Below are 25,970 nucleotides of genomic sequence, written 5' to 3'. Positions count from 1 at the left end.
TATAACCCCCTTCATAGCTAGCAAGGGCAGTCTGTAAGTCACCAGGCAGCCCCTTCGGGCTGGCCAGCGACGAGAAAAATCAAATTCTGTCTGTCTGCATTTAGACATGTAAGCAAGCGTTTATAAAAAGAACAATGTTAAATGATGGGTTAAGGTAGGGGTCTTCAACCCATCTTGTTCTGCGCCAAATATGATCCTCGGAGCTTTTTTGTCGTGGCCCACCTACCATTTTGAGAAAATAGCTAATCAAGATTATAAATAAAAAAATCTCTAAAGGCAGGCCACTTAAATCTGTACTACTGTATTTAGAACTGTGAGATACTTTCCAGATTCAAAATTAATGCTGTGCCTTTGGTATACTAAAAATGCCGTCATATTTTTCTAAATTCAACCCCCTAGAGGAGGGTCTTAGGAGCGGAGTTCAAAGGTTAAATGGGGCATGTGAGCCGAAGTCGATGAAGCCATGAATATGAATTTCGTCAGTAGTATTTCTTCATGATTTAAAATCTCACTAAGAACGAGTTTATCGAAATTCGACCCCTAAGGGGGTCATAAAGGCATATTAAAAATAGGCCTAGCCGAAACCACCGAAGCTATTAATATGAAATCTGATCAGCAATTTATTTATTGTAATGACTCACTAAGAAGGAATTTTTCAAAATCCTTTCTTTAAGGATTGGATGTTCATAAGGTTATATGGGCAATCACCGTTGAGCCGAAGTCGCTGAAGCCATAAATATGAAATTCGTCAGTAATTTACTTCATGATTTAAAGATTTACTAAGGAGGAGTTTTTGAAATTCGATCCCTAAGTCATAAAGTCATGGGCGCGGGGGGGGGGGGAGGTTCAAAAGTTATATAGAGAAATCATTCTGGGCCGACACCGCTGAAGATATAGATATGAAATTCGGTCAGCACAGTTTTACTTCATGATGTAAAGACTCGCTTATGGTCGTATTCACTGGCAGAACACGGATTGGTCAAATTGAGGATTTTAACCAATATGTGTCGATCGCTAATCTTTTAACCCGCGATTGTAGTTTAAACTGTGTTGGTGAATACGGCCGTTCGAAGGAATTTTTCAAAATTCGACTCCGAAGTGGGTCATAAGGAGTGTTCAAAGGCTATAAGGGGCAATGACCACTGAGCTCAAACCGCTGAACTATAAATATGAAATTTAGGTAGAATTACATTTTTTGACACAGAGGACGATATAATATAGAGGAAAATTTAATATATATTATATTTTGTAATATACTCACCAAGACAGGACTTCTCGAAATTAAATCCCTATGGGGAAGAAGTGATGAGAGGTTCGAATGTCATATGGGGGCAAATCGCCAAGCAATTTTTAGATTACCAAATCCACGCTAGCATAGCCGGCTAACAGCTAATATACCCATATATATTTTTCATTGGACGATAAATTACAGTATAAAAGTGGTTTACATCAACGTTTAAGCTATTTTTTTACGTTATGTTGTTTGAGAAATGATTTGCACAAATATTTCATGTACACCGAAGCATCTTTATTCAAAAATGGAACAAAAACATGGACGGAACATCAGTTTTCGACCAGCGAGAAACTGATTTCAACGTAGAAATAAACATATACGTAAAATATAATATAATATATATACTATATGAAATTCCCCCCCAAAAAAATAGGTTCACACAAAATATGGAAACATCCTCGGCAAAAAAAAAAAGTACACACATTCAATTTCATCGTGATTTTTTTGAGCTATAGTCCGAATGAATTGGAATGTAAATTGAACAATATCAGGAATGTTTCAAGTCAAACAAGTGCTCTTTAAAAAAAGTAACAATAAATGACATTGAGCAAGTAAATGTACATTGCTTTGAGCATTAATACATATATCATACATGTACATCGCACAACTCTTTCAAAACATTATCTCAGTAAATACACTTTATTTCACTCGAGTCATTAATTATATTAAATATTTGCATTTCATCTCTCAGCACGGTTCTTCTATTTAGGAAAACTTTCTTTGATCGGCTATACCTCAAAGAACATTTTGCGTAAACGGCTCTTGTGATGTACATTTCACAACATATTCTTACATCGTTCATAATCACATGATTTACTTCACCGGTTTATTGAATCCAATCGATTCAAACATTATTCTTTGTTATCAAAATATATTTTTTCTCATATTTTCTAAAAAGAAATCACAAAATGAAATCTATATCCATTGATATGAATTGCACAAATGAAAACAACTATTGCATAGGATAAGTGGAAATATTTTAAATATATTTTAGACAATTATTTTGTATATAGAGTAATTATTTATTTATTTATTTATTATTATTATTATTATTATTATTTTGAGGTCACGAATGGAGTGAACTGTGAGGAACTGTCATACGTCGGACTTTCTTTCTGAATCGCTGATCATCGGAATTGAAGAATATTAGGCTCCAAGTTAAAAAGAATGCAAAATTTTGGACTAAGTGAATTATTTTTGAACCTTTTGGTTGGTTTTTTTAGCTTCGATTCACCTCACTTGAGAATTTCCCAAAACAAATATTTCGGACCGATTCAACTGCGTTTTTTTCCAATTGTAGCTCTTACAATTAAATGATGCATAACTTCAGTTTAAAGATAAAAATTCAGCATTGACTTTGCACATACGTTGAGGTCATTTTCTTTTCCATTTGATATTTTAAATTTTCTGGTTGATGTTCCAATTAACGATAACAACTCTTTGTTTGTTGAAATGTTCTGTTTTTGCACTTCTTTCTTTTTACCTTGAAGTTTGCGACCAGAATTTTTTTCTTACTGTATTATTATTTTTATCTGAGCCCACATAAGGATATTACAACATAAATGTCAATACTACATCAATTGCAACAATTCGACAATTTTTCATTCGATTAGAATTAAACAATGAAGTCTGCCTGTGCCATCGTCCTGGACCATAGTTTCGGAGACGCTGTGACGGTTAACCGCCTGGCGATGACCGGGGTCACGTGACACACACACCACAAAAATGCTCCTACGCAGACATTTCATAATTTTTCGCACTTCTCAATAGATTCTTGAAAACATGAACACGTAAAAAAACATTGGCTATAGTGTTTAAATTACCAGCAATATACTATAATTGCCTATCTATAGCCCGCAGGAGTGCCCACATCGTCATATTGCCCTCAGAACATGAGAGAATATGGGTAGAAAAAGGTATTTTTTCATGCATAGAGATCGAGTTATGCACAGGCAATTCCGGTTTTCACTCCTTTTGGTGTTAACAGTTTTTTTTCCTCGAGAAAATATTCTAATATGTGACTTATATTAGAATGAGGGAAACATAGAAATTTATTTTATATTGTTTCTAGTGATTTTTTCCTGGCCATTTATCGACTCGACCATATTTTATTGGTCCAGAGTTATAATATGCATATTCATATTATCAAATCGTTGGAAATACAGAACACAATCCAAAGTGGTATAGATATACATTAAAAAAATATGCATATATGAGAGTGGTTGGTGACCAACATAATGACACATGAAGGTTCAAAACAAAAAGTTTTTTAAGAGAAAATTGAAAAGTTCAAATATAATTGAATGTTTTTTGGAACATCAGAACATTCTTTCAAAAATGATAAAATCTCTCATATACGGCCGACGTCTGTTAAACACTAATGAAACAAACTATAAAAACCAAGTCAGAAGTGACATAAATAAAGTAAGTTGGGGAGTAGTAAATATTTCTGGTTAAAATTGGCAAAAAACCAACGGAAAAGTTGGCTATCACTGACATAGAACAACTAAATATGTATATTCAAATGATTAAATTGCGATGTTTTTTCGGTGGTTTCGTATTGATGAAGGATCAGATCAAATCAATCAAATTTATAAAAACATTATTATGATATGCTTGAAAAATACATGCATTTGCTAACATTTGAGTTCGTCTTTGATTCATCAAACTTTTTTTTGAAATATTTTCAACAGACATCGACTAAAACTGGTTTTTCCAGTCACTCTCTGGTCTGTCATGCCAGTACTGTTCACGAGAGTATTGAGCACTATCCTCAATTAGTCATTGAGAAAAGTCTGCGTTGAACTGGCATGGAAGAATGTCAGACGAGGTCGTCACTCAATTGCAGGCTGTCACCATCAGATTCGAGAATCAGATCGAAAGATTCATCCAGGAGGCTGCAGTCATCTCCTGGAAGACCAGCTTCCAGGAAATCCGCCGGATCGATCGAATCAACGTTCAGCGATTCGTGAACGTCCATCCTTTCGTTATTCGATGTTTCGTCTGACTGTTTAAGGATTTGCGTGAGAGCTGCGATGTAATTCACTGCTAGTCTCAGCGTCGTGATCTTCGTGAGTTTCGTGTTGTCTTGTCCTCTCTTGCACGGGAACTGCGGCACTACTTTCCTTAGGTGTTCGAAGGCTTCGTTGATTTCTTGCATGCGATTCCTTTCCCTGGCGTTGGCCGTCTTCCGCCTGTACTTGCTGAGAGGAGGCGGCTTCTGTTTTGGTTTCGGCGATTTCTTGGCGACTTTGCGACGGATTTCCGTTTCGATCCGGTTTTTTATAGATCTCTGTCTCAAGTTGTAGTTTGGTGTCGGAACTGCAACGCCTTGGGTATCTTCATCCGTTAACCCTGACGGAGACGAAAGAGGTTCCGTCTTATCCTTCATCTGCACTTCCGGACTGCTGACGTCACTGGAACTTTCACCACGTGATCCGTAACTGAAACCGTCACAAGTTTGAGAACAAAGTGCATCATCCATATCACCGTAAGATATACCCAACGCCATTTTCATTTATGAGACGAAGAGTACCGGAGTACCTTTGTTCTCTTCAGATCACGTAGTCAAAATAATGTTTCAAGCGATTCAAAAATAATGCATAAATATATTGAATATCAACATTTATTGGTCCAGCATCAAGGATTCAAATATGGTTCACATTGAACTTTTCCTCGGTCAGTCTCATTTCTCGAATATCTTTTTCCTTATGCGTTGAGTAGACTCACAAATACGCCTGGAGCTCTATCTAAAAGTGGATAAAAGATAAATATATATAGTAAGCTATTTTTTTTTAGCATATGTAGTAAGAAATTGCATAAAACAGTTCTACTTAAGACTCATCAAATGTGCAAGACTAATCTAATATCGACTCAGCATTAACAAAACCACTACCAAATTTATGAAAGTCTGGGAGAAAAAGTTGTGCAAGTTGCGCACAGGAAAATATTTTGTACGATATGTGAATGAGCCGATATCAATTTTATGCAGCTCAACAAATTCTTGTACCAACTAAATGCAGCCATGTTTAAAATATTTTCTGAGTTTTGATTCGAAATTTGGACTGAAGAGTTCGAAAATTTTACATTGTGTTTAACTCGTCATCATGTCGCATTCCAATGGATTTGAAAATGGCTTGTGAAATTGAAAGTATCAGAAATTCCCGGTTTTTGTATGATTAATAGGGATACGCAAATTTCGTATTTACGAAATAGATGCAATGAATGCGAAATTCGCGAAATAAATGTGATAAATGCGAAATTTGTGAATTTTGACGAATAAATGCGAAAATTGGATTTTTCACTATTTTTCCGTGAAGCGTCGATAATTTGTAGTCTTAAAAGCGAAAATCGGTCATAATTTTGCTCAGTACTTAAGCCTTGCGTCCTCATGTCCTCATGTGCTTAAAAGCCAATATTCTCTTGTAAAAACTAGATCACCTTTTTGCATGTGATCGTTTTGCAAAATATGCAATGTGGAGTAAGGAATGGTCTTGAAATCTTTTGAACGCCAAAGTAAGCTCATTTTTGAAAAAAAAAGACAGAAACATTTTGGCAAAAATGAAAATAGTGAATTGAAGAAGGGCAAAAAATATGATGCTAAAGATAGCAGCAGATAACTAAATTGAACTAACGCTACGAATGAAGCCTGTCAAAATATAGATAATTTGGACATCTGAAGCCGTAACAAAACACCTGCATCATCTTTGAACCCAAATTTATTACTGGAAGCCTCTTCAAAAAATATTTTATTAAAGATGACACGGGAGGGAGAAAACGATCATGTTAACAGACAACGGCTTCTAGTGGTAAACCGACGGTCTTTAGGTTATGCCATGGAAATTTCAAATGCTATACCCCAGTATATCCCGAAACATGCATAACTTGGGCAACATAAATATGTTAGGACCACGCATATACACGCACCATGTTCCTGCATGTACAAATTTGTAGAAGTTTCTCAGATAAATGTTTACAAGTTGCATGTATGGTTAAGTAATATTAGTAGTAGACTGCAAAATGCAAAATAAAAAAAAATGTGGGTACTTTTCAAGGGCAGCTATTGATTTAAATTAAAAACCAGCCATAATTAAAAAAACAGACGTATTCATACTTGAGAAAAAAAATGAGTGGCTTTTAGTGAACAAACGCAAAATTTTTGATTTAAACTTTTTTTGTGAATAAATGCGAAATTTCCGATTTCAAAACTTTGTTTTTGGGAAATTTCTATTTTATATTTGCGAAATTTTTACGTATCCCACAATGATTAAGGTTAATCTGCGTTATTATGCATGTCTCTGGCTATTCGGGGACCAGGCCCGATACGTTCCATCATTGGAAATGCTTGACAAATTTTGGAAGCTGGAAGGTATTGGAAGGCTGGTTGAAGAAAACGAGCATGACCTTTGCTTATTCTTTAAAAATTACTATTATTAGAAGAACGTTGGATATTTCCGAAGATCTCTCGAAGGTAGATTTTCCGATTCCATATTTTTCACAAAACATTCGTACTTGGTTTTCTGCACTCTCTAGCTTCTTTTTCAAAAGTTCATTTTTCTCACTCATATTTTTTGCGTTACATTGTCATTAGCAGCTGGTACAAATACAAATACAACACCACAACAGGCAAATTGCCCAACGAGGTGGCTGACTTAAGAACATCATGGATCCCCGAGCCCTTTTTTACCCTACCTCCGAGCCCTACCTACTACTGCTACACCACACATGCACCTCGCCCACAACCCCCCGCGGAACCCCCAACGAATCGGTACATGCCATATCATTTGACGTTTTCGGCATGTTTTGAAATTGACTTGTGTGAAGTAAACACAGAAATCTATATGATTGCGGTAGACAAGTTCTAAAGGACTAGGGTTAACTGTGCAGTGCAGAGAAATGAAATGGAGAAAGAAAAGTATGTGTTTTTTTTGATCAAAGCTGTCATTTTGACCAATTCTATTAACCCCTTGACTGACATGCCCGTGCCAAAAACAGCCATCCGCTTCTTCCCGAAATTGACTTACCCGAGCGTAGCACGGGCATCGTAACGTTTGATCCTAGAGGGCTTAACGAAAGATAAAAATTAGCTAAATCTGCACAAACGCTATGGCTTCATGCAACAGCAATAATGATTTCTTGATACATAATCTTGCAATCTAATTACCTGAAACATAATCTAGTTCAATTACATAATCTATCTGAAAACTAGATTATTATTGTTCCATGCAAAACATTTAAATAAGAGCTTTGAAAAAAAAAATTTAGAAAAAGTAGTAAATGGGAATCAAAATTTTGAGGTTTTTAAATTATAAAATTGGGTTTGGTTTTCTGCAATTGCGGGTTGTTCCTAGTCATGGACATATGAATAGAATGAAAACGTAAAAAAAAAAAACCTGACATGGTCTATTCAGAAAAAAAATTAAAAACCTTCTGCCAAGGGGTTGAGGCACGTAAGAACCACCATCGTCTTCACTTTCCCAGAAGCCTGATAACCGTAGTGCATACCAACCAATGGCGTACGCAAAAGGGGTGGGGTGGGGGGAGTTTGGGGTCCCAACCCCTCCCTCCCTTGAGCCAAGATTATACTGTTATTTTGCAGGAAAAAACGTAAACCCCCCCCCCCCTCAGAAGGGAAAAAAATCTTAGATCCCCCCCCTCGAGAAAATTCTGGGTACGCCTATGATACCAACAATATACTGGGAAAATTTGGTATAAATGTCCCGTAAACAGGACAGAAGTGGTGCTTCAGATTTTTTCAGACATTTTACTCGTCTTTGTTTTCAGAAAGGTTGAGAAACACTGATGCACAATGTCAGTACAAGTCCATCATTCGTATATCTTGTATTACTTTCAGACTCTGGTGCTACAATTGTGCGGGCTGCTTTTCCTCACTCTAATAATTTTTCCTTTTAAACCTCAGGGAGTGAAGCCCTGACTTTTAAAGGATTGTGCAAGTTTTGAGTTAGAAATATGGTGAACACGAACTTGAGAACTATGAATGAACTATATGGGGCTTTCGTCAGAGGGCATCACTTGGGGTTTTTTTAAGATGGCTCCCAGGAGAAAATGCCTCCGGGAAAAGTGTGATTTATTACATAAAATTTTGCAATAAAATTCTGGAAAAAATTGTATGTGAAGATAAATATACTTTGCATCATTTTGGTAGAAAAATTTGAACGAAGTGAATTATTTCTTCACACAAAAATTTAAAAAGTTGAAGATTTGCTGACATTTTTATGATTTCAATGCATTTTTTGAGAATCAAAAAGTAAAAAATAACATTAAAAAAATGAATGCTCGGGTCTGAAAGGGATAATACTTGTGTTGTGTAATGCACTTACTCTTAAACATTGAATGTCCTTAAAATGAAATGTCGCTAAAGAACTTTGAGAAATTCAATACGACGTAGTCATTTCCGAACATGAATCTATTGGGTTTTATTGGAAAAGGATTCAAGAAGTTATTGCAGTTTTCGAACGGAGAAAAGCATCACAATCCTCTTAGACGTGCAACTCGTCTCACCAAAAGGGTCACCCTGAGAAAGAGATATGCAATCTCCTATGCAACCAATACCTACATATTGCATACAATTCCAGACATTGAGGCATCTTTTCCCTCTCTCAAGACTTACTGTGTAGGCACAGCCAGACAGATGCCAACCCAAATCATCACCTACGCATGTGATGTCCTCCCTACGCAGTTTGTTTTCACTTTTTTCGCTCGAAAACATGCACATTTTCAATTCCCCGATCTGATATATATATTTTATGAAGTGGCTAATATATATATATATATATATAAGTATGCGAAGAAGATCCAATTGAATGATGCCTGTTTGACACGACAATGATATCTAAGCCATACACGCTCAACCTATCGCCCGCGAGCAAAATGTGGCCCTCGGAGTCATACGATGTGGCACGCGTCCTCTAACCGAATTATGGAAAAATGAATTAAGTGACACATTTCCAGATCGCTTAAGTGACCCCCGGTGCAGTTCCATATCACTTGAGTGGCCCGTGACATATCTCCATGAACCACGGCACATTTATAGGTCACTCAAACGGACCGAGGTACATTTCCGTATTGCTTAAATGATTCGTGGTGAAGTTCCACGTCACTCAAGTGGCCAGCGGCACATTCACAGATCAGTTGAGTGAATCGCGTAATAAATCACTTGAAAAGACATGGAGTGCCAGATCACTTACGTGTCTTGTCGACATTTCCAGACAATTACTTAGGGAATAACAAGAGATCACTGTGCGGCAGTTTCAGAGCACTTAAGTGATCCACGGCACATTTACAGATTACTCAAGTGACCACGGCATGTTTACAGATCATTCAAGTCAACCACGGCACAGATCACTTTAATGACCGGTGATTCTGTTCACACTCCCAGATAACTTAATTGACCCATTGCATATTTACAAATTACCGCTGTACATCTCCGAGACAACACTTAAGCGACCAAGAGAACCGAGAGACACCCATTCTTTATGTTACAACGTGATTCAAGTATAATGCCCTGTGGGAACTCCGGTGCTTCCGGATATTTATTGAATATTAAAATTACTTCGCCGGCTATCACTGGCAGCAAATACAAACTTTTTTACACGGGCGGGCACAATTGTGCACATCACCAGTGAGTTCCGGCCAATATAATCAAATCAAAATAAAATGTGTTAAAGAAAACCAACCACATGAATGAAATCAGTAACAAATCAATAGAAATCACACCTAAGTGATCAAGGGGACATTTACAGATCACTTATATGACTTGCACAATTCCAGATATCTTAATTCAAATGCGGCACAGGTTCCAGAGCACTTTTAAGCAACCGACGGCGCATTTATAGATTGCTAAAGTAACCTGTGGCGCTGTTAAAGACCCGTCAAGTACAAGTCAAGTACAAGACCCGACAAGTTTTGAAATCAATGAAGTGGGCGGCCCGCGCTTCACAGAGGTTGAAACTACTACCTTTGTCTAAACTCCAGAAGATTTCATTTCAACGACACATTAATTATCTATTCTGTGTTATCCCGAATATTTAAAAGTAGCATTTTCCAACAGAAAATAATTTCCAAGACGACAGTAAACTTCACATAACGAGCGTGAAACGACGATTCTGGAAACTGATAGAACTGATCAAAAGAGCAAATAATTGACGAAAAACATCCAATGAACAAATATGGAATGTGATTGGACACATTTTTGTTTTGGAAATAGATTATTACGCTGCAAATTTTCAGTGAAATGTTACAATCAGGAGAATTAAGTAATTAATTTAATCAAATCCATGGAGACGCACAAATTAAATGAATTCATATTTCCTTGGATAATTAAAAAAAACAAAACCTTGTTTTTTGACTTTAATTGGTATGATCTCAGCTGTCACGTTGTAATGTTCTTAATTAATTGCGACAGCTAATTAAAAACTTTTTTCTCAAATGCATCCTGAATGAGAAAATGGTCGGCAGCTGATGTGAATGGAAGCGCAAATCTCTCTCTATTCAAGCTTCAGTAATATTTAATCAGTGAATTTAAGTCTGCGATGAAGATACTCAATTCGCATGCGGATGATTAAATTATGTATTAAAGGAACTGTGACGAATTTGAAATTCATTCTGACGTTTCAACACGTGCGTGGGTGTTTCATCCTAAAATGAAGCGCAATTATATTTCAAAACTACTGCGTCAGGTTGCAATTTTACGGTGCCTTTTCACAAGTGAAAATGACAAATGCCTGAATTTTCGCGTAATGTAAGCATCGTGTTGAGAAGGTCTGCCTGCTCTTTGTGGAGACTTTTTTTCATTTTTTTTTTCAAATGGGGGGACCGACTCGCATTCGCTCCGGAATTGGAAAGCCACAGAAAACCAACTTCAGCTGACCGAATTTTTGTAGCGAATGGCACGCTTTCGAACCGAGATCTTCACCTCGAGAGTCCAATATAATGTCAACACGACCTCACAACAACATATATTCATTACTTTTATAAACAGCGTGTTATTTCTTGTTTTCTAAATTCATTTCATGTTAGTACGTGAATGATCTGGAGCCATTTTGTGTGGCAATATCTCCATCAGGGTGATCCATAATCATTAAATCGCAAGGATGCCTCTCACTGGTTCTAATTCGATCGACAAGTTGAATGGTTGCAACTTTTACTATCGGCGACCTCTTATGAGTCCACTCATCAAGAGAACGTCTTACAATGTTCAAATCCCATCCACAGTACTAGAGAAGAAATTCTTTACACAGATGGGTTAAATTAAAGGCACATATCTCTGTATAAGATTTATAATATTAAATGCTTTAACCCTTTGCGGTCCAGAGGTTTTTTTTCGGTACTTCGAAGGTACAGTTTGTATTCCTCCCCCCGCAATGGGAGAAAACCCTAGACGCTAGCTATTGCGTTTTTAGCATAGCTTATGAGTGCTGCTAAGCTAAATTAATGGGGACTTTCTTATGCTCGTAGGGGGGGGGGGGTTGTTCTAACAATGAAGTTTTTGCTGATGTTGAATCCACGTCAACACAGGATCGCAAAGGAATAAGAAAATTCACACGCGAATAGCAGGGCGTATAGCACGCACTTATTACATTTATATATATCTATAGCAGTGGTCAACCTCGAGGTGTGAGACGGGGAAAAATTACAAAATGACGATTGATTATTCATGAAAGCGATGATAAAAATTGAATTTTTCAATTTCTAAAAAAATATGAATCAAACCAATATTTTGACGCCTCATCTTCTGACTTTTGCGCACAGAAATGAGTCATACAAATTTTGCGTTGTAAATGTTCCTTTTTGGATTATCGATCGTACTTGTTTTCCATTTTGGTTGAGAAAAAAAAAAATACCATTATAGTTTACCTAAACTACTTTGCGGTTTGTTTACATTGATACCGTAAATCGTGTTATTAGCATGTTGTGCTTAGATTTGATACCGTCGTGAACACACATGACTCAGGAAAAACGTCAAAAGTTCAGTCAAGTGTCAAAGAAACATTATTTTATAGTTCAGAGGCCCTCAGGTCCTCAACCTTTTTCCAGTCGATAGCTCTGCCTGTACCTATCATCAAATGAATAGCACCCTTACGGCAATTTTAACATACGAATACATGACATGACGATGATTTTACTTCTTGAATGCACACAATTTCTCCATGGTGTTTAATTGGAACATTGATCAAGTGTTCGCGAGCACGAAATCGGACACGAGCATAAAGCACCCTGGGTACGTACGTCAGTGAGCACCGTGGTGCTCGCGAGAAACAGGTTGAAGATGCCTCTTATAGTTGTTGCGGCTGGAATCAATAAGTGAAGAACTATTTTCAATGAATTTTTTTACAAATATCAAAAACTTATTAAAAATAGTGTTTTTTTAGTTTCGCTTTTGAATTAAATTAAAAAAAAAGGAAAAAAAAGAAGTCAAAATTGAATATTAACTATAGTCGCATTGCTCTGGGGGTGCGGGAAGGAAAAAAAGTTGGAGACAATATGAAAGAAATATTTGTATAGAAAGAGCCGTATTTCGGTTTAGTAACTCGTGGCTTAACTACACATCGTCGCAAGAAGCTCTGGAACGACTCTAAGCGACCCGCGGCACATTCCCAGATCAGTGAAGCGACATGCGGCATATTTACGGATCACTTGAGTGAACCACGGCGTTGTCCCAGATCACATAGTTAAGTGTCTCGCGACGCGTTTTCAAATCAATGACGTGGCCCGCACTCTCTTAAAGGTGTAACACCCTTGTGTCGTATACATATTCATTATTTTTAACTTTTTTTCTTTTAACACCGCATTATGCTTCGTTTTCTAAGTTTATTTCATGTTGGTAAATGCTCTGAAGCGATTTTGTGTGGCAATATCCATCATGGTGATCCATAATCGTTAAATTGCAAGGATGTCTCTCATTGATTCTAATTCGATCCACACGTTGGAGGGTTACAACTTTTACGATCGGCAACCCCCATCACATTTATGAACCCACTCATCAAGAGAACGTCTTCTTACAGCGTTCAAAATAGCGCAAAATCTCGAACCAAACCGATATATGTCTGAGAACCTCGTTAGTCCAAACCAATCAAATCGTAATAAACCCAAACTAAGGTCACTCGAACCATCCATCAAGGTTCTTAACAACAAATTCGTTGCCATCCATCACAATATATATATACACACACACAGTAAAAGAAAAGAAAGGATGGTAGAACGAGAGAAACAAATAGGAAAAAAATTGTTTAAGCGTTTAAAATCCAATTGAGACTTATTAAGAGAAATCACTATGTAATCTCGGTCTATGTTCCTCTATCAATAACCACGGTAGTCTTTTTTACAAGTAATAATAAATATAAGAGGAAGCCTCAATCCCCATCCACGGTACGAGATAAGAAGCTCTTTACCGGTATTAGTTAAAGAGCACATAATCTCCGAATGCGATCTATAACATTAAATGCTTTAAGAAAATCCGCACACAAATTGCAGGGCGTATACCACGCATTTATTACATTTATATATATATATATCTATCTATAGGATGGTTATGAAAGAAATTGTTTCCACCGAAAGAGCCGTATAAAAGAAATAATAATAATCCGAGCGTCCCTATCGCTTAATGCGAGTCTGATTACTTTTACTCTTATTTTTCTTTTTGGTGATTAGTGACGCCCCAGAATCACGAATTTCCTCACCCCGTGGTCCCTAATGCGAGGACCTATTCTCTTATGAGAAATCCACCCTTTAATTACGACAGCACGTTTGGCTTGTAATGTTTTCATGATCGCCATCATCATCATCGTGAAGAATTGACTCGTTTTTCTTAAGGTAAAAAAGTCAGTCCAAGATAGAATTTTCCAATTGAAATGGAACCAGAGCTACCGTGTGTGTGTGTACCGTGATTCTTCTTCTCATCCTCTCTGTATGTCCATGATTGTGTGTACCTAAAACTATTTACCCTGTGTGATCTCTCTCTCTCTCTTTCTCTCTGCGGGTAATCCCACAATATTAATGTATGTGTGTAATTTTTCTTCTGCCGAGATGCACGATTACTTCTTATCTAGATTTATTTTAAGGGAGAAAGTATTTTCTTCCTTTTTGGTTTGTCCGTAACTCGAGACGGATTTGGATGGGTCACGAAAACGCTGACTAAAGAACGAATTCGGAATAATAATAATAAAAATAATAATGATGATCATAATAATAATAGAATTTATGGAAGATGATTAACTAAGGGGTTCTGGGTGTATGTAAACATGAATGGGCAGAAAAGTAGATAAATTCTTTTTTTTTTTGGGGAATAAGATAAAGGAATTTATTTCTGCTATTTATTGGGAATAAAATAAATGAATTTATTCATATTAGTCAATTTATTTGGGGAAGAAATAGATTGCGTTTTGAACAATTGTGATCATTATCAACTGCAAATAGTTCTCATATTGATAATTTTTTATAGTCTTTGGGAAATAAAGGGTATGATGACCTATATTTTTAATAGTGAAGAATAAATAAATTGTTTCTATTAAAAATTTATTTTTACGTGGAAATGTAATATCTCATAAATTCGTAAATAGTTAAAAAATTTATAAAAATTGAAGGGGAGAGTTGGTATATTTGAATACGGTTTGCAAAAAGGGTATTTTCCTAAAGTGGATTTTTTTTCGGTACAAAAAACTGAAGTTAGTTTTTTGTGGATAGAGGGCGCTGGACAAAAGAAAATTGCTGTAAATAGGAAAATCAAAGTCCCATAAAATGTAGGGTGTATGATTAACAGTCATTTCTGAATTTTCCTGTTACATCAGTCATTCTGAATTTTCCTGCATGTATAGGCTTGGCCCAAGCCTAATACATGCATATAATATACCAATGCCTCGAACTGTTATGAATTGTTAAACTATTCACGAATTTATAGGACACGATGTACACAAATCACGGACACACATACACACATCATCACATTATGATTTATTATTGATCAATTTTCTTTAGATTTTTTTTATTTTGAAAGCCACTTATTCTATATTATATCTGAATATGATTTTTATGTACCTTTTTTCTCTGACATGATTTTTATTTTTGAACCTGTATTTGTGTGGCAATAGAACGACAAGTAGTATTTTCCAAATTTTTTAAATATACAGGTTTCTATCACTTTCTAAATTAGAATAATAGAAAAAAATATCATTCCATATTCTTCGCGCTTCCTATAATAACGATATAATACTAAAATTTGATATTGGCAGATGGCTTAACACACAATCTCGTTGGCTTAATAGAAATCTGCTAAATGAGCGATAATAAACGCTAAAGTCAATGAATGCTAATGAGCAAATCCGTACTGAAAGATCTGAAAAATTAATCTTGGTTCATAATACATATTAATATAGCCTTTTTATTTGTGTTGAACCTGTTTATTTGAGTTAATGAACTTGATTTTGTCATGTTTTCTAGAACTTCCTAAAGATGCATTACTCATTTTTCCACGAAACCAAGGAAAAATTACATCAATTTCGTCCCGAAAGAACACGTGCATCCATCTATTAATGAGTAAAAACTACGCGGATAATTCACGCAATCAAATCGAAGCATCCCCGAAGATTAAGCTCATTTACTGAATTCAGTGAATGTTTTTTGCTGAAATGCTTAATTTTGTTCAAATGTTATTGACATTATCATACGTTAGCCTCACAGAAAGATCGAGAATGAATGGGAAAATGATTTTTCCAGCATTGTTGCTGGTGGTAATGCTCCATATACAGGGTGCATAGGTAACAGGGCGTATGATATTTTACTGGCGAACCGTTGCTCCTAGAGGTATACTTTCAGTTAGAAAAAGTATCTAAATAACGTGTTGTTCTCAGCCATGTCACTCATATTTCAAGGTGTTCTATAGTTATTAAAATAAAAGAACTAATATTTTATGCAGCTCCGTGTGCCCAAACCCAATTGGAAAGTTGTTTCTCTGTCCCTCCTGATGCCGAAAGAGAAAAAAATCTATGTTTCTAAGTGCAATATTCACTGAGAAAATCGAATTCGAGAAACGTTGGGAAAAAACAGGACAAATGGTGGTGAAACGCGTTTTACACGAATTCATGCTGTTTCTTCTCAACTTTTCTCCGTTTTTCAAATTCGAATATCTCAATGAATATTACTTAAAAAAGTGGTTTTTTTTAGTTCACATTAGGAGAAAAAGCGCAACAACTTTTTAATTGGGTTATTAAGCACAGGGAGTCCGTATAAAAAGTTAACATTTTTATTACTATACAACCCCTTGCAACATGAATGAAGTATATCTGAGTTGTACGCGTTACTTGGATACTTTTTCTAATTGACAGCATGCCTCTAGGATCAACGGTTCACCAGTAAAATACCATACGCCCTGTTACCTATTCATCCTGTATATTTCAGAACGAAAATTCGAGCTTCAGATTCAGCTTCAAAAACGCTTCTCGTATATACAGGTATATGTCAGGAAGTTTTCTCGCGTAATTATACGTTTCTTCTCGTTTTGTCAAATATAGATTTATTTATGATTTTTATATTAAGAGAAGGGAGTATCCCTAACATTGGTGAAACTTCGATGAAGTTGTAATACCTAGTAATGATTATACCCTTCGCAAATGTATACAGCGGTTTCTTGTTAGGAAAAGAAAGTTTTTAAGATGTTCACCTAATTATTACTCGTATAACACGGCGTAATATGTTCTAAACATCGTTTAATATGTATCTTTCGAATATAGACACAAAAAATTTCAATCTTTTTGTCATTTATCATAGAAAAAATGGCAGTACTTCATTTTCTTTTCACTTTGTGTATGTAATTTCTAAATTCTACTATTCATCTATCGTATTCCTCCGCATTATCCGGCATGCCGGAAAACGGTTAGGGGAGACCAGCATGTTACAGGAATACTTTTCGAGTCATACAGGCTCTGGAAAATTTTTAAATACCTTTATTCTAAAAATCCATTGAATTGGCTAAAAATGCATACCATATTTCACCGCACGCCAACTGTGGTCATAACGCTTTGATATCTCCTTGAGATGGGAAGCGGGGTGTGTCCGGTCCTTCAATGTTCAAGTCTTTACGTAGCTACTACCGTGTTTTCCCGAAAATAAGCCCCTGCATGATTTTTCAGGATGATTCTAATATAAGCCCTGCCCTGAAAATAAACCCTAGCTAAAATCATCAACGAGACGCATTCAGTATGTCGTTGCAACACATGACGGATCGGATGTATTGATCTATATAAAATTATAACGGTTTATTATTATTTATTATCACATAAAAAATATATATATAAATGAATGATATCATTCAATTTTCATTTAAATATTTGTTAACGACCAAGCAGGCCTCCTTGGACGAGAGGTGAACAGCCTACGGCTGGGCAATTACATTGTAAAAGTTTTATAAAAGATCTTTTATAAAACTTGGAAAACACAACCAATTTGATACCAACCGTATCAGTAAGTTTGTAAAAGATCTTTCATGAAAATTGTAACGTGTAAACCCGGCTATAAGAGCTTTTTTAGTTGATTTTTATGTAACTATCATTCAAAAATGTTTTCGTCTGTCTTCATTCAAAAAGACTTATTTTATCAAAAAAATAAGCCTTAGCGTGATTTTTGAGGATGCTCCTAATATAAGCTCTACCCCTAAAATAAGCCCTAACGCACTTTTTAAAGCAAAAATTACTATAAGACCAGGTCTTATTTTCGGGGAATTACGGTACTACTTTAAATGGAAAACATGGTGTCCCTCGAGTTTTATAGCATGGTGGCTAATGGGGTTATTCAGCCTTCTTTAATGCAAAGGCATACGCAGGGACAGAAGAGCATGGCTCCCATCTCTTTTAATGACGAACAAAAATGAAAAAAGAAATATTAATTAATATTTTTGTAAAAAATTAAAACATCGGAAGAAGATGCCAATTTCGGAATCATATTCAGCCCCGAAAATTTGTGGGCATTTGATGTGGAACATGCAAACTTCCGTAATTGTTTTGGTTCAGCCTGATATATTCAGCGTCATATTACTTCTCAGGTCTGTGCATTATTCCGTGTAACGCCAAATAAATAAACCAAACCGAACGGGATCACTGTCAAAGAAAATAATAGTCAGAATAAAAAACGAGAAATATCTTCAGGGTGAAAAAATTTCAATAAGAAGAACGTAATTTTATCACATCAGAAAAAAAGTCCTAAATTTGATCCTCACTCGAAATAGTCCAGAAAAAAAATTTTCTTTGAAGTCTTGACATTAAATTGAGAAACATGAAACCGGAATCGCAGTTCAAACAAGCCGAAGTCATTTCGCGGATTGCAGGTTTTAGCACTCTCCAAAGCCAATTTCAAAGAATTTCATTGAAGTCTATGTGTTAGAAACAACACCCCTTACCCATTGAAACTGAAAAAAAAGCAGTAAGACTTAATTTAGTCGGAAGATGTTTTGATGGAATTCATGAAAAGTTGCTTCCATTATCGAGAATTTAATTTTGAAAACATTTTTTTTAAACGTGAATTGCAATTTTTTTTGCCATTTGTTTGCTTAAAGGTCTTTGGAGTATTTTTGAATTGCTTGATACGTCAGAAATATTTTATTTATTTCAACACAATATCATTAAAATGTTATGATTGGGATGCATATCAAATTTCATGAATTTAAATTATATATTAAAGTGTGGTTTTTTTCTTCCGTTATATTTTTGCTGTAATTTTCACATTTTCATCTTTATCACACTCTGCCTAACATAATTTATTTTAAAATATTAATTGTAAAAGCGTATTTTTTTGTTCTTTTTGGGTCTTTAGAGCCATTATGATTTTTTTAAAAATCCGTAGAATACGTATTAAAGTAAATTTTTTGTCACACCGCGGTCCATTTTAAGGACGTGGAGAACTTTTCGAATGAAATGCCATTGCAGGATCAGTATAGTAATGATATACAATAGAGAACCTCTAATTAACGGACGCCCTTGAGATCGAGAATTTTGTTCGCTAACGGTGTGTCCGTTAATAGATGGGAAAATGCATTGAACCCCGTTGACGTAATTCAAACAACGGGACGTGTCCCCCAAAGGAAAGTATCCATTATGGACTCGACCGTTTTAGTAAGTTTGATAAATTTTGGGAATTTATAGCGTTCTTCTATGGTTATGTAAATTCCCGGCTCGTATTGTTAAATATGATAAATCGTCAACGAATTAATTGAATTTACCGGTCATTTTGCTCAAACTTTACTCTAGGACAGGAGGGTTTCACAACGCATGGCCCTTGGACCACATTTGGTCCTCGGAGTTTCTTGTCGTGGCCTACCAATCATTTTCAGAAAATGGTTGAAAACATTGAAAACTACTAATTGTAGAATTAATGAAAGAAATAATTCTAGAATAAATGAGAGGATTGTTTCTGAAGTAAATGAGAGAAATGATTCTGAAATAAATGAGAGAAATGATTCTGAAATAAATGAGAGAAATGATTCTGAAATAAATGCGAGAAATGATTCAGAAATAAATGAAAGAAATAATGTCAAAATAAATGAAAGAAATAATGCCAAAATAAATGAAAGAAATAATGCCAAAATAAATGAAAGAAATAATGTCAAAATAAATGAAAGAAATAATGTCAAAATAAATGAAAGAAACAATGCCAAAATAAATGAAAGAAATAATGCCAAAATAAATGAAAGAAATAATTCTAGAAGGAATTGGTGGAAACTGAGAATTAATGGAAAAAATAATTATATAAACAATTTTTGAATTTTTCGAAACAAATAATTTCAAAAATTAGTAAAAAAACTTAATATACGAGAAATAATTTTAGTTTTTTATAGAAATTACTTCGCAATATCAATGAAAGAATAATTGCATAATTATTGAAAAAAAATTATTTCAACAGATATTGAGAAAAAATTTAATTTCACAATGATCGCGCGCGCGAAATAAATAATTACAGAATCATTTAAAATGATTTCAGATTTCATAATTAACTAATTTAGTTGGTAAAATAAAAATTGGTGGAATCACTAATTCCACACTTTTTCGGAATTAGTATTGAAAATTAGTCAAAATTTATAATTAAGAAATAAAATAATTTCAGAGTAAGTTAAAGTCTTGGATTAATTTTTATCCCTGTTTAATTCGGCCTAATTGGCCCCGTCTATTAAGATGTCAATTAATTACAGTACTTAGTGGTCCGAGGGCTTTGTGGGAAATTTCAATTTGGCTCACCATGTCCGAAAGGTTGAAGACACCTGGTCTAAGATGATGAATACGATCAGTGATGCTGATTATGATTAAAAATGTTGATAAATGTGAAGAAAACTTGAATATTACAAGACTGATAATAACTTCGTTTTATTTTTTTTATCGTTATAACACTTATTTTAATTTAATTTAATTTTCATGGCGAAATATGTGTAATGCACCCATTACGTACGGAGCATACTGATAAGTGGTTTGAATTAAAGTGATATTATATCGCATCATTTTTTCCATACTTACGAGCATCATTCGGGAATTATGCGTAATCACCGCTAAAAGTGATAAATGAAGAAAAATTCATCAAACTTACTGAGAAGATTGGCGATTATGAACAAAAAATCCTTAGTATGCCAGAAAATTAGTATGAATATAGAGTACAGCCAGCCAAACTCGGTTATAACCACCTGGATTGTTACGACACCCACCTCGGTTTTGACGTAAATTATTGATGGTCAGGGCGGAATACCATAGGGAATAATGCTAATCAACCCAGGGCTGCCCTTACCAGACGAAGGGCCCGTTGCGAAGGTAATAGTGGAACCAGGTGAGTCTCGGAGTATATATATATATACCAAAAATGTTCATAACACTTTTAGTCCCGATTTTATAAACATGTGGGAGTAGGGGAATAAGCATCCATTATTTCAGAATTTACAGTAATGCTGAAAAATAACCATACAAAATAATTTTAAACGCGCAATTAAATGTAAATTAACGCACAAAACTGATGAAAATTCAGCACTAGTAGTAATTTTAGACTAATGAGAGAGACATTTCCCGAAACTAATGAACATTTTTTAGACTCCATGAATTGAAAGGAAATAATTCCAGCAACAATAAAAATTCAGAATAATTGGAAGTGATAATTCCAGAAATAATGAAAATTGAGAATAACTGGAAGAGATAATTCAGAATTAATGAAAATTCAGAATAAATGGAAGAAATAATTCCAGAATTGATGAAAATTCGTAATTCACGAAAGAAAAAATACCAGAATTTACGGTAGAAAAAATTCCGGAAATGATGGAAATTCAGAATTAATGAAAAAACAACAATAAAAATAAACTAAGAATAGGTGAAAGCCTCCAATATATAAGTTACTATGGGTGCGGGCCCCATGTGCGGCCGTATCTGTCGCAGGGCGGCTCTGAATCAACCTTCTTTATAACATCAATGAAAACGCAATGAGCCCGGAAATGACGACACATTTTTTGCCGCTTTTGCGTTGTACCTGCGTTTTCCTAAGGAATTTCTAGAGTTAAGCTCATCCACATCGAAGGAATGCTTGTCTGTTGTTCAATTGATACCTATCGTTCAAAAATAACAGAAAAAAAAATTTCATGTTTGACGCTCCGAATTGCTCAATTGGCATGGCGGGCGCGGCAGCCCAGGTCGATAAGATACTCGCCTAAAGTACCGAAGGATGTTTAGAGGTGTCACGAGTTCGATACCCGGTTCGTCCTTGTCAGAAAACTTTCCTGACACTGGGGTACAACAAAAAAAACGGTGACTTGACCGCAGCAAAAATTGCTACCGCAGGGAGTCCCCCCATCGAGGGGTTAGCGCACCAACCTCTCGATGAGTATAAAAAACAAGCCTGCCGTTCGGAATCGGCAATAAATTGTAGGTCCCGGTCTAATTAGCCCTCGTGTGCAGAAAATGACCGTGGTGCGACAAAAATGATCAATGATCAATTGGCATAGCCCGCGTATACGGGACACTCCCGTATTATAAGGTAATTTTGTTCTTCCTGAACTTTTCTCATATGAAAATGTCAAAATGTCCCGTTTCTTCAACATTGATTCATAATCTTTACTGGAATCGGGGATGAGCGTAATTTGCATAATTTTATAATTATTATGATGATGTTAATGATTACTAATATAAATATCCATCTCGCATATTTTCCGTGAAATATATTTCAGTTTACTGCAGACTTGTGGTAGAACCGGATTTTTTTCTCACGAAGGGTTATTTCATAAGCTCTATACGCATTGGCAATTTCTCCGGCAATTTGCAACATTTATGGCGAGAACTAACGATGCTCCGCATTTATCCCAATTTCCTGTAGTTTTATCGATCCAATATGGTAAGCGTAATGATAATGAAATAACATTTTTATGGCACAGTATGTGATTGCATCTTATTGCATTTTTCGGCAAAAAAACATCTTGGAAATTTCAACTTAAGAAATAAAGACAAAATTTCGCAGTAACTTCGACGGCGTTATAATCGAGTTTAATTACATTTCACAGTCCAAGTCGAAACTTATTTCACTTGAAAATTATTGAATTAGATCTGTATTGAATATCTCGCAAGGTATAAATTCAAATATCTAAATGCGAAAAGCATTTTTTAGCACTAATTCTATTTTAATTACATATTGGCGAACTTGAAAGCAAAAAGGAGAAATAATTGGCTTTTGACTAAGAAAACAATGATGGAATCTCTCTCGTTTCCGAGTCCATCCCGAGTAATCTTGGCGAAACAATGATTCTTGCAAATACCTTCACAAATCTCACGCTCGTTAGTTAAGGAATTCGTTGTGACCGACTCATTCGTTGTGACGCTGATTGCCTGTTGGTGCCTAATGAGTGGCTCATGCGTTCATTGTTGTGGGGGAACTATGGCGCCATTACCATCAGTCGAACATCTCCGGGACAGCCCGAAGCACTCGAAGAGCCAATCAAGAGAGGTTTAAGTTAGAAACGAGCATAAAAGACGTCAGCGTCATTTTCGAATGGCTTTTCGAACTGAGAATTACTCGGCTCGTTCTCACATCACGAGTGTTGCACATTCGAGCCATACACGTATAATTCCCCATATCCATAATCTGTTGAGTCTGTTGTTTGCGACGGCCATAAAATCTCTGTAAAATCATTCTTAAGGCAATTATAAAGATTTATTGCGGAAATAATGTTATTAGCATCCATACGCGTTGAAATGTAAGGTTATACGGCTTAACGTCATGAAGATTTTGAATTTATGCAATAACACCTCATTTTCATACATTAATTTGACAGCTATAGATCATTCTGTTCTAGAAAACAAGTTTTGTGGCACCAACTATCTCTGAATATGGTAAGACTCTAGGATGGTTTGGAAACTGGATTTCAATAATGAGTTTACTTTGTAATTTGCGAACAAATTTAATGAGAGCCAACACATCTCTCTTCATCAAGAACAAAAGTGTTAAGGAAATTAAATTATCCTTTTTCTCGTGTTGAATGCGATTCGATAATTCATTATGAACCCGTGCAAGTGACTCATAATTTACAAAACCTCTGATACTCTTCCAAAATTTACGAGACTATACGAGATTTGTTTTACGATTTTTCTTGTTGTGACCTACTAAGTCGTAGTCTTTCCATAAGTCACATATATATAGTACCGTTTATAATTTTCTGTTTTATTCTCTCAAGTTATAAAAATTCTGAAAATCGGAAAATTTGTAGAGAGTATGCGAGCATCTATTACGAATAATACTTTGCGAATTACTCGGAAAAAATTTGTTTTAAAATTAGTTATGTTTAAAATTACTGTACTGAGCTCGGTAAAAAGTTTATAAATCTAAGCACATTGCTAACGCTTTGAATGGGATGATTTGATCGAATTGTCTACCACCACGAAATTGAATGCTGGTATCAGCACGATCTGGTGCTTTACTGCATTCAATTTTAGTGAGCAACTGGTTAAAGACGACTGGAGGTAAACGGTGCTCACGATTCAAAAAAAAAAAAAAATTCTTAAAGACACGTCGTAGACTGTTCATACGGCACATTATATTTAAAAATATTTGTATATGTCATTATATTTAACAACATTGTTATTGCTAGACATCGCAGCTATTAAAATATCTTTAAATGCGAAATTTTCATGAACAGGGTTTCTTGCTGAAAGCGTACTTATGACTTGTATTGATGACTAATCACAGATGTTTCTCCTGATAACCTCTATCAATAAATATTTAAAATTTCATATAAGAAAAACACTTCATAGTAAAATACCGATTGCATTCAATTTACAAGAAAACAAAAATATAGTCAAAAGTTTCGTAAAGAGCAACACTTCAATAATTCACAGAATGTAGGTTGCGAATAAATTTAATGAGCTAACGTCTCTGTTTAGAAACAACAAAAGTGAAATAAATTAAATAATTTTTTTTTTCTCGTTGAAAATGCAACACGATTTATTATGAACACGTGTGAGTGGTAAATAATTTACAAAACATCTGATGATAAGATCTTCCGAGATTCATTTAGGACTTTTCTTGTTGTGACCTACAGAGTGATTCATCCATGTCACACACAAATCATATAATTTCTTTTCTCTCGCGTTATAAATATCCCGAAAATTTAAAGAATGTGTAAAGAGCATGCAAATATCTGTCACAACTATTCTTTGTAATAAGTTACCAGTACTTATGTTACTAAGTGGAAAAGTTATTCTCATGATGGATGATTTCTTTTTGGTAACAAAAAAAGAAAAGTTAAAACTCTTGTCGATAGAGGACGCTGCAAAAGAAGAAATGTATGAAAATATGCAAATCAAACTAGTAAAAAATGCACAGACTACTAGTAATAGAGAGCTCATTTCTTAATTTTCCCGTTACAGGTGCATGCATGGGATTTCTCATTGTGATGTTGACATCGGTGGTATTACAAATGCAAATGGCCACAACAGAGGAAATTCCCAACAAGGTGGCTGAAAAGAGACGCCCATAAAAAATATGGATGTCGAATATACAGGTATGTACTTGGTTAAGTTGTTTTAAGGTAGCCACAGGAATCGAAGGATGAAGCTTTACAAATGTTTCGGATGCAAAAGAAATCAAGGAGAAGATCTGGTCCAATTAGTTCAATCAGTACCCTCTATCGAAAGAAAACTTGAACTAATTTTTTTTCTGTAGCAAAAAAATCCCGTTCGTGAGAATAACTTTTTTTTTCGCCAACTACTTTAAAATTTTTCATTTTCTTCAAATTTTGAACGAACTTTCAAACTACCAGTTATTGGACATCCTCTATTTGACATTACTAAGCTATCGAAATAGAAAAATATCCACGTAAAGAAGAATAATTAAAATTTCAAATTGTACTGAATAAGATACTGAGTCTATGCGCCTTAAAAAAGACAGAATTGACAGTACTACATAATGTCTTAAGGATTCATAAGGTCCAAAAATACAAAGGGTCAAAGTTGCACATTTTTGTTTGCAGTAGTGTCTCCAAGATAGACATAGATTATTCTCCTCCTTATTCCAGGACAAAACGAGGTGATAGGATCCCATCCAGGATATCATCAGCACCTCCGCCCCGTTACTCGGTCCATATTGAGAGCGAACTTATATGCTGCGACGAGGAATAACGCGAGTTCTCTCCCCACCCCATGAATTAACAGTTCCTGCGTAC

At 35.3% G+C, this 25,970-nt stretch overlaps 1 protein-coding gene across 4 annotated transcripts in view; it reads right to left on the bottom strand.

Annotated features, from left to right (window-relative positions):
• Positions 1–1,532: 1,532 nt before the first annotated feature.
• The window catches only part of LOC149070590 (uncharacterized), a 102,736-nt gene continuing 78,298 nt past the window's right edge, over positions 1,533–25,970 (bottom strand). For 3 of the 4 annotated variants that reach the window (XM_089249037.1, XM_089249034.1, XM_089249035.1), the window contains one exon: positions 1,533–5,043. In XM_089249037.1, coding sequence (XP_089105163.1) covers positions 4,116–4,811 — 696 coding nt within the window. In that variant the 5' untranslated portion in view covers positions 4,812–5,043 and the 3' untranslated portion in view covers positions 1,533–4,115. Of the gene's footprint in view, positions 5,044–17,289; positions 17,347–25,970 lie in introns of those variants that run through there. The other variant, XM_089249036.1, reaches the window with a different exon arrangement.

The sequence above is a fragment of the Pholcus phalangioides genome, unplaced genomic scaffold (assembly GCF_987345545.1).
Source record: "Pholcus phalangioides strain wild (caught in Gottingen) unplaced genomic scaffold, Ppha-v1.0 ptg000021l_1, whole genome shotgun sequence".
NCBI lineage: Eukaryota > Metazoa > Arthropoda > Arachnida > Araneae > Pholcidae > Pholcus > Pholcus phalangioides.
Note: the sequence above shows the minus strand (reverse complement) of the source record. Positions and strands in the feature narration are given on the sequence as shown.